At 46.7% G+C, this 10,483-nt stretch overlaps 2 protein-coding genes across 2 annotated transcripts in view; one reads left to right on the plus strand and one right to left on the minus strand.

The window, feature by feature from the left end:
- The first annotated feature begins 394 nt into the window (after positions 1-394).
- LOC104286739 (taste receptor type 2 member 9-like) lies at positions 395-1,348 on the plus strand. The gene has a single exon (XM_009885373.1). It carries the CDS (start codon positions 395-397, stop codon positions 1,346-1,348), a length of 954 nt encoding a protein of 317 aa, XP_009883675.1.
- A 4,306-nt stretch (positions 1,349-5,654) lies between these two features.
- The window catches only part of ANKRD66 (ankyrin repeat domain 66), an 8,675-nt gene continuing 3,846 nt past the window's right edge, over positions 5,655-10,483 (minus strand). The window contains exon 3 of the mRNA XM_009885385.1: positions 5,655-5,835. Coding sequence (XP_009883687.1) covers positions 5,655-5,835 — 181 coding nt within the window. The remainder of the gene's footprint in view (positions 5,836-10,483) is intronic.

A 10,483-nucleotide genomic window follows, 5' to 3' on the forward strand; every position in this document is an offset into this window, starting at 1 on the left:
CTCCATGTGAGCATTGCATTTGACAGCAGGACAGGAGAACCCAGATCATCAATCCTGAGAGCGGTCAAACATAGGACAGTCACTAAATCACAACGTGGTCCACTGCAGAAAAGCATCTACTTTGTTTGTGCCACCCAACCAATCACTTCTGACCCGAAATTCAAATATTGACGACTGACATTCATACCAGGTAAGGGAATATCCAGCACATTTACATTCCCGCACCTGCCCCTGCTCTGAAAAGGCGCAGCACCAGAATCCCCACCACCACCAGCTCTATAAAGCTCCTGGTCCATACGTGACATTCGGGAAACAGGAGCTGCCGACCTGCGCTAACCGTGAGTTAGTGCAACAACCTGCTCTTCTCGCATCGCACCGCTACCCGTCTGGGAGGATGGAAGCTTGTTACTCTCAAGATAAATTTAATGCCACTTCTTATGACATCATGGCTGTGGTCATTGTCACACTTCAGGCACTTGTTGGCATGTGGATAAACGCTTTCATTGTTTCTGTGCTTTGTATTGCTTGGGTGAAAAAGAAAAGCCTTAACTCTAACGAGAAGATCTTGCTGTTTCTGGCATGCTGCAGGTTTTGGTATTTGCTCTCCACATGGGTGTATCACCTGTTTTCAGTACTTTATCCCTTGTCCTTTTATGTTCACCCCCTGCCCCAACTATTCACAGCTCTTCACAGCTTTCTAAATTGTTCCAACTTGTGGGTTTCTGCCTCTCTTTGTGTTTTTTACTGCATAAAAATTGCAAATTTCAGGCACATCTTTTTCACCTACCTGAAAGTAAAAATTGATAGGATCGTGCCGTGGCTGTTGTTGGGTTCAGTGCTTTTATCCCTGGTCATCTGCAGCCTTGCCTACGACATTGCTAATAAAGCGCACTGTAACAACCCCAATTCCACCACACGAGGAAACTTCTGGAAAGTGAGTGTTAAAATGGATGCACACTTTTTCCCTGTTTATTTTATCAGTGGCTTTGGATTTGCCACTGCATTCATGGCAGTAATCTTTTCTGCCCTTCTCCTCCTCTTTTCTCTCTGGAGACACAAATGCAAGATGCAGACAAACGCGGCGAAGGACCTCAGCATGGATGCCCACATCAAAGCCATGAAATCTATTCTGTCCTTTTTCTTCATTTACAGCATTAACTTTACATGTTTGGTCCTGGCAATGATTTATTCAACAAAGGAGGCAAATCCTGTGGTGTTTCTCATTTTAGTATTTCAGTATGCCTTTCCAGCTGTTCATTCCCTTATTCTGATTTTCAGCAACCCCAAACTGGAAAAGACACTGCTAAGGACTCTGTCCTGTGTGAAGTGCAAGGCTTGCATGAGGTAGGAAACGTTACAAAAGGAGGAGCCTATTGAAAATGATATTTCATTATAAAAAAACAAGGAATGTATTCTCTAATGAAACTCTCCAGCTAGTGTAGGTGATACAGATGTTCTATATTCACCATCTAAGTTAAGAAAACTGCATTAAAATTCTTTGAACTACTTTATCATTGAAAATTATGATATTTAATTATTAAAAAAAAAACAGGTAATATAGTCTCTAATTAAACTCTCCAGCCAGTGTAGGTGATACAGATGTTCTATCTTCACCATCTAAGTTAAGAAAAGTGCATTAAAATTCTTTGAACTACTTTATTACCAGTTAAATCATTTATTACTATGATTGGATTTAGATAATTGTTTGGGCTGAATTATTGTCCATAAGAAAGTAACGTAGACCCGGCACATGGGATAGCTGCAAAAGGGGAATAACAACACTGCAAACCTTCTAACAGTGCTTTGGCATTTGCTGATTGAAAGTACTTAACAACATGTTTATATCGATTTTGTTTTACATTTATCTCTGTTGTGGCTGTGGACTTTGTAACATGAGGAGTTCTGTCACTGTCTTGCATTGGCTTATAACTTGTGCCTGAATATGTTGACCCCTGTTATTCACCAGAGCTCGTTACTGACTTAGAAACAGCAATGCAGAAACGGCCTCAGCGCAGGTGGGCCCTTCCCACACCGGCCTTATGTGTCCTCTCTCTGCCCCACGTCATGCAAAAACATGACCTCCCCTGCTCTGTGCGACTCCTCTCCTCATCTCCTTTTACTTTTCATGAGATCTGCTTTTACCAATGGACTCTGGCTCCGTAGAACACCGAGGAATTTGGTTTTGTGCCAAGCATGGTGTGGAATAAAGTCATGCTCCATCTCACAGTGACCCACAGAGAGATGTACAGGGTGTGCGTGCCAGGTGCTCCAGCTGGGGCATCCAGGGAAGTCTCTGTGAGGTGAGGTCAACGCTGAGAAACAGCCCTGCAACAAACACAGGTCAGAGAAGGAAGGGGAGGATGTGCTCCAGGTGCCGGAGCATTGATTCACCTGCAGCCCATGGAGAGGACCATACTGATGTAGGTTGTCCCCCTGCAGCCAACGGAGGTCCATGGTGGAACACATATACACACTGCAGCTTGTGGAGGACACCATGCTGTAGTAGGTGGACATGCCCCAAGGAACTGAAACCTGTGGAGAGCCCATGCCGTACCAGGCTTGTCCTGAAGAACTGCAACACATTGGAAGGACCCACACTGCAGCAGAGGAAGACCACGAGGAAGAAGGAGTGGAAGAGACAATGCATTAAGGACTGACCACAACCCCCATTCCCTGTCCCCCTCTGCCCCTTGGGAGGAGGAGGGAGAGAAGTTGGGAATGAAGGTGTGAAGTTGAGCCTAGGAAGAAGGGCGGGTGGAGGTAAGGTGGTTGACTGTTGTCTTTGTTCCTCATCACCCTACTCTGTTTTCATTTGGCAATAAATTAAACTGATTTCCCCCAAGTCCAGTCTGTTTTATCTGTGACAGTAATTGGTCTGTTTGATCCATGATGCTAATTGGTGAGTGATCTGCCTGTCTTTATCTCAAGCCATGAGCTTTTCCATCTTGTTTTCTACCCGTGTCCTGTCCAGGAGCAAGAGTGAAGGAGTGGCTGGGTTGGGGTCTGGCAGCTGGCCAAGGTCAACCCACCACAGCAGAGTATCTAAACAGGAAACAGTTCCAGCATGAACAAAGCAGAACCTGAATTGTTCACTTCTTTCACCATCTCAGGCCCAGACGAACATCTTACCTCACGCCAAGTGCCAAGCGTGCATTTTTCATGCATCTCAGCAGGTTTTGTTGCTGGTTTTGTAAAACATTCACCCAGAAGGAGTATGTTTGCCAGCTGTGGAGCCTCAGAGGCCTCCTGAAGCTCTGCAGAGCTTAGATATACCCAAACACTCTCCAGGCACTCACCTCAGATGTAACATCAGCCTGCTCAACATGGATTCACCCTCCAAGAATGCCTTGAGCTTCCTCTGGGATGCTAATTTGAAAAGCAGAGGTGAAGGCAAAAAAAACGCAGTTTGTAACCTTATTATTTTAAGGGTTTTCTGCCTTTTCTGTGGGCAAAGGAACACTCCCTTCCCTCTTCCTCTCCATCCCCACAAAAATGAAAGGGGAAGAGGTAAAAAAGAAAGTGTAAGAAAGGGCTTTTCAAACCATTAGCTTTCACATTTTTATGGCTCTTCCTGCAGTAGTAAAGCAAAAAAACTACTTTCCTGTTGTTTGGCTAAAAAGAAACATTTTGAGTCACCTGATCAAAATTAGACACTCAGAGCACATTGCCTTTAGCTTTTTGCCTTTAGCTGTAATTGCATTTTTAGATCAGATGCCAGACTCCACCGAGTCCCACTTCCACACACAGCAGGAGACACTCAGCGCCATTCAATGTCCCAGTGGAGGCAGATCTTAAACATCTCACCTGGGCACATCTGCCCAGCTGAAAAGCCTGTAAAGGACAGGCACCACCACACCTCCCTTCTTTCCCTGCCCTCGCTCAAGGCAGTTGATCATTTAACATGACAGTCCCCATCGCTTTCACAAAAAGACCATGGAAAAGCCTCCTTACTACATGTATCCCATGCAACAGCATCCTTTTGAGGATATTACAACACCCAGCAGGCAAAACCAACATCTTCTAGACCTTCTCACACAAAAGAATGCAGCCCCAGCAAACAATGCTCAACATACCTTCTTCCATCTCCACAAAATCCCTGGGAACATGATGCCCCAAAAGTCATTATCCCCTCCAAGCACCAGCCCCATCCAGCTGGCACTGCAGGAGACAGCTTATAAACCACCGTGGCCACAGTGCACAGCCCAGATGCTAAAGCCCCTCCCTGGAGAGATGCAGTGGTGTGCCCAGCCCTGGGGAAACACTCCTCAACTACAGGACTCTCCACCACCTGGCCTCAGGACTAGAAACACACCTCTTTAATTTATTATCATGGCAATAGACACTCAGTCCCACACGTGTCTCCACTTCCACTGTTACTAATTCAACAGCCAGGCCAACTGTGAATGGAACTGACGTTTCATAGGGCTTGGAAAGTGCATATGACAAAAGACAAAGCTGGAGCTTGACTCACGTGCCCAAACATAGGCATCTCGAGCCATCTGAGAAGTCGTAGGGTATCTATCTGAGACATTTGCACAGGGTTGGGAGCTACAGCACAGGATCTTCTGGAGACCTGCAGGGCCATCCTGGATACTCGAGAGCATCTCAAGTGGCATTAGACACCCCTGTGCAGATGGCTGAAATAGTTCCTGGAAATCTAGAAGAGGGAGATGGACCAGAGAGTTGCTGGTTGTGATTGCGATGCCTGGCTGGGTTGAAGGACACCTCTAAGCAAGGCACTCCAGAGGGACCAGGTTTGGGTAGTGGAGGGGAAGCAGAGGGGAAGGGAGGCGGACACATAAGGGATGGGGAATCGGGGACACAGAAGATGTCGGGAGTCAACATGAATTGCTGCCCAGGGCTGGCATGGTATGGGAAACTGCGTGGGGACAAATTCTAAGTTTTTATGATTAAGAAGTTAAACAATTAAAAATGCTTTTGCCGTGGAAAGTGTTGATGCAAAGAGGGATTGATCAGGACCAGTTCCACAGCATTCCTGTGAGCACAGACACAAAAACAGCCAGGGGCACTGCTAAAAATAAGGCAGCGCTCTGACTTGTGTCTTGGCACTCACAGAGGTCTCAAAGCAGCCACGGGGGAGCACGTTTTCCCTCCTGCTGGGCCAGGAGTGGCAGATACAGGCTGTTAGATGCATGGGTCCAGGAAAAGGTCAACATCAACCTCTCCCCTTCAGCCAGAAGAAGTCACTGCACCCCATTCCCAAAAAAAGAGAGAGGCACCACCAGAGGCTACGAGCCTCTAGAGAGCCCTGGTTGACTCAGCACCAGAACCAAACAAGCAAAAGTCACAGACATCACCAGAGGGAGTAGAACCACTGTCCCAGATGCTTTCATGAATCAATTAGGAGCAAAACCATTTCCCTCTCAGGCGATACTGCTGTCTTTGCTGTAAATTTATGCATTTCAGTGAATTACATTATTAGCATATTTAAACAACATACAGACATGCAGACAGACAGAGCACTTCTGCCTGCTCCCTCATGATGACAGTATTTCCAGTACATCACAAAGTGCGTTCTTGTGCCCATCTGCTTCTCCTGTTCATCCATTTTCACCCTGCAGACGCAGCTGAGCTTTGCCACTGGCTTTGCTCTGCATCGCAAGTTCTCAGTGCTACCAAATAGTCAGGGCACTCTACTGCTTCCGCCTTTTTTTTTCATTTTTCTTTTGAGCAGACAATGGGTAGTTTTCCCAAGAACATGGTGGATTTCTCTCAAGCTCTTCTTTCTTGAGTTCCCAGTCTTCATCTCTCTGGTCTAAGGGGATTCCTTTCGTTGCGGCTGTCCTGCGATAGTTTCTGCTCTCCACCTCCGCTCTGGGGAAAAAAGCAAAAGTGCATCGTCAGATACTGAGCACAGCACACTCACACCACCCTTCATGAGCGGCCCATCCACAGGATGAGGGGATCATGAATTCATACAGTCAAAGCACTGCTGCCAGCAATACATGAGAAAGCACTGAGGCCCATCCCAAATCCAGCAGCCTTCATCACCCCAAATGAACCAGGTACTCACTCAGAGTTGAGCTGAAGTGAGAAACCTTCAGTAAAGGTCTACAGTGGGACTGGCCTTTTACCATTTTACCAATCACAATTTTAAGCATAAAAAGCTCTCAAAGACTAATCTTGTGAATTTGAGTGCTATTAACTAGACTTTAACAGAAATTATTTAATACTAATCCAATTCACCCCTGAAATTTTCCTGAATTTTGCATTCAAATCCAGAACTGAACTTGACAATTCTATTTTTTCAATCATAACTTCAATTAAGCAATGTCCTGCAGAGGTTCAAAGTTTGCATGGGAAAACATTATGCAGAAGATGACATTTTTGCCAGTCCAATATCTCCATATGCAAATCATTCACAACTCTCCTCTGGTTGCTGGGAGTTTTAGCTGTGTTTTTCAAGTTCTCTCCATGATTTTAAGTGTGTGAAACTTGTGCATGTCAGACACTGAACATTCATCCATCCAGACCCTGGGATTTCCAAGTCAGCAGGGAGTTTGCTCTTGGCATCTGTGATTTACCAAAGCCCTAGGAGTTTTCTTTGTGATACTCATATATTTTCCATTAAACAAACACAGTCCCAAATTCTCAGTGAAGGACACTGTACAAGTTAACCTGAAAATAAACACAGAATCACAGAATGGTCAGGGTTGGAAGGGACCTCTGGAGATCATCTAGTCCAACCCCTCCGCCAGAGCAGGGTCACCTACAACATACTTCACTGTTGTTTATACTGTACTTTTAACTCCCTTATAGCCTTGAAATATCAATGTTTTTTCATTACACTTCCCATTGCCAAAAAACCAAAGCAAATTAAAAACCACTTTCATCAACACCAAAACGATCCTTTGTGCAGTACAATTTTTTTTATCATCTCAGTTATGGTTTTGTCACTCACAGCTCTTAAATATTTTTCCTACTAAGTACTGTTAGCTTTCTCTTCACAGTGTTTACACATGCCTGGCACTGACACAGTCAAGTATTTTGGAAAAAAGTTACCCTAAACTAAAAACTAGATAGCTACTTTCTGCATTTTGCAGGCACTGAGGAATTTTATAAGGATAAGTACATCTATCCTTCATGTCCAAGCCACACAACGTAGAACCGTGAAATGGTTTGTGTTGTCAGGGACCTTGGAAGGTCATCTAGTCCAACCCCAAAGTTTCAAGTCACTGAAAGTTTCTTTCAGTTCTCTTTCAAAACCAACAGAGGCAAAAACTGAGGCCGCATTTTTTATCTCACGTCAGCGGTAAGCAGGAGAAAGTACCGAAAAATCAGGAGCCACTGTGGTGGGTTGACCTTGGCTGTCTGCCAGATGCTCACCCAGCTGCTCTCTCACTGCCCCTCCTCAACAGGATGGGTGAAAAAAGACAGAAAAGCGTTTGGGTCAAAATAAAGACATTGAGATCACTCATCAATTGCTGTCATGGGCAAAGCACACTTGGGCAAAATCAATTTAATTTATCGCTAATTGAAAATAGGGTAGGATGATGAGAAACAAAGACAACACTCAACCATCTCCCCCACCCCCTCTTCCTCCCAGGCTCAACTTCACTCCTTCCCTCCCAACTCCTCTACCTCCTCCCCCTGAGTGGCGCAGGGGGGCGGGGAATGGGGGTTGTGGTCAGTCCATGATGCTTCATCTCTATCACTCCTTTCTCCTCATGCTCGTTCCCTAAACCAGCGTGGATCCTCCCATGGACTGCAGTCCCTCAGGATAAGCCAGCTCCAGCATTTGGCTCCCCATGGGCTGCAGCTCCTTCAGGGCATGGCCACCTACTCCAGCATGGGCTGCAGTGTAGATATCTGCTCCACCACGGTCCTCCATGGGCTGCAGGGGAATCCCTACTCTGGAACCTGGAGCATCTCCTCTCCCTCCTCCCCCTCTGACCCTGGTGTGGCAGGGCTGTTGCTCACACTTCTTCCCTCACTCCTCACTGCTCGGCAGTGGTTTTACCGTTTCTTAAATACTTTTTCCCAGAGGAGCCACCAGCATCAGACACAGACATAAATATATGTATGTGGGGGTGTACATATGTAGGTATGTGTGTATATATATATATATATACACGCCCTGGGCTTAGACAGCAGGAGCGGTTGGTGTCGTTTCAACGCTCGGTGCGTTGCAGACAGGCTGGCGGCAGGCACGAGCCACGGCTCCCGGTGTCACCTCGGTGCCGTTCCCGGCAGCTCTCTCAGCACCCGGGGCAAAGTTCTTCTCGCGCAACAGATAAACAATCTGATGCAAATTGTATGTTTGTTACTCAGCAGCAGCTGAGTTTTGAAGGCTGTTTCCTGTTCTTTGCGTGCCCATGCAAACCTTGGTGAGTGGTACGGATACCCAGAATATTTCTAATATTTACATGTTAATAATATTTACTTCTCAATACATGTAATATTTCCATGTTGACGGCATATTTCCACGTCGATGCAAACAGTCACCAGCTCGGAGCAGTGGCTCAGCCCAGGAAGGCAGACCTATGGCCATGCCGCCCACAGCACCTGGCGTCAGACGCACAGTGTGGAGGCATCACGGTGGTGCTAGAGAGGGCTGAATTGGGATTTTGGAAGGATTTAGGTGCTCATAGCCCTGATTAGATATGCACCTCAGCCCTGCATTTGGCACAGCCTGTTATCTTAAAAATTGCCTTCTCTCTCTTTTTGCATGACAGGCAAATACCCAAAACTCACGGTGATGCTCTGTAACAAAATATCCCTCATATTTGCATGCCGATACCACCGACACTCTGAGCAGAGGGCAGACCAACTCCGTGCTGCGCAGCATCAGCACGCAGACACACACGCTTCATTCTCTGCCCACAGCGCACATCTGCACTGCCCAGCTCCCGCCAGAGCCACAGACCACTGCCTGGCCATGGACATCACCTCTGGGACCTTCTGCGCACCTGAAGGAGCAGAAGGTAACCTGCATTATACTACAAATGCCAGTAGTTCCTCCTAGTTACCTCCAAGTTTGCTGACACAAGGATGTGAAACTGTTGCAGGAGGGTGAAGGCGCCCACTGTGGTTGTAAATTATAGAGGTTGAGCTTAAAAAAAAGGTTTCCTGAGCCCTGGTGACAAAATCTTGGCTGTCCACAGGCTGCGTTACAACTGTGAGGTGATCATACAGGCTTCATGTGTCTTATAAAATGTCCTAGCCATGGGCAGCTAAAGCATCCTGCCAGTTATGAAGTTCTCCCAGCCACGCTTCTGGCTGAGCCACGCAGCCGCAGGGCAAGTCAGGCCAGCACATGGCTCTGAAAGACACATTTTCTGCCTTAAATCAGCCATTCATAGAATCATAGAATGGTTTAGATTGGAAGGGACCTTGACGACCATCAAGTTCCAACCCCCCTGCCATGGGCAGGGACACCTCCCACTAGACCAGGTTGCTCAAAGCCCCATCCAACCTGGCCTGGAACACCTCCAGGGATGGGGCAGCCACAGCTTCTCTGGGCAACCTGTTCCACTGCCTCATCACCCTCAGAGTGAAAAATTTTTTCCTAATATCTAATCTAAATCTCCCCTCTTCCAGTTTGAAGCCATTCCCCCTTGTCCTATCGCTACATGCCCTCGTAAAAAGTCCTTCCCCAGCTCTCCTGTAGGCCCCCTTTAGGGACTGGATTCACCTCAGAAAACCCTCCATCAGCTATAGGAGTCGCTGTAGGCTGTTGCCTAGGTGCCTTAGACCGGGGTGTCAATCATCCTGTCAATCATTCTCTCAGGCGCCTCCGCCTGCCGCGGGCATCACCTGTGGGCATCCATCCTGGCAATTCTCCCACCCTCACCGTCACCTCACCGCTGCGGCTCTGGTGCGCAGCCAAGAGCACGGCAAAGGCTACAGACTTGGCAGGACTGGCTGAGCAGGATTTAATGGCGAGATTAGCGCAAAAATGACAGCTCTGAATAGGTAAGCAATTGCTATAAATGATTAATCGAGGGCAACAAGCCTGCAGACCTTTCACTCTCCAGGAAAGACAATATTTACCTGTTCCGATACAGAAACTAAGCAAGCCAAGAACTAAGAACAGAAAAAATAGAAAATCCTCCTCTGGAAGAAAGTTCCCTATTCTCAAAGAACGGGCAAACCTGAGCTTATCCCAGCTAGGGGCCAGGTAGTAAAAAAACTAATGAGCAAAACTTAGATATCAGCTTCTTGTTGTGTAAATTTCTTTAAACTGAAGGTCCAAGGGCAATAAGAACTGATTCTGTGTGGAACAGTGAGGGTTTAGTGCATGTCAGATCCATACGCAGCGAGGCTTTAGCTGTAAGGTGTCCTAGATGTGGGGTGGGCAAGTAAAATGCGAAGGTCCCATCAGCTTCCATAATAGCCAGAGCTTAGAAACAGGAACGCATGCTTTCCCTAGAAATTTTTTTGGGCTCTACAGGGCAATTTTGCACAGTTTGGGAGTCTCTTCCCATGGAAGGACACTGATGCTGTGTCAAGATTAAAGGTG

This window comes from Charadrius vociferus, unplaced genomic scaffold (assembly GCF_000708025.1).
Source record: "Charadrius vociferus isolate BGI_N301 unplaced genomic scaffold, ASM70802v2 scaffold800, whole genome shotgun sequence".
Lineage (NCBI taxonomy): Eukaryota > Metazoa > Chordata > Aves > Charadriiformes > Charadriidae > Charadrius > Charadrius vociferus.

What these genes read in the sequence shown, in the direction of transcription:
- LOC104286739 (XM_009885373.1), top strand. Translation starts at nt 395, where the DNA reads ATGGAAGCTTGTTACTCTCAAGATAAATTTAATGCCACTTCTTATGAC.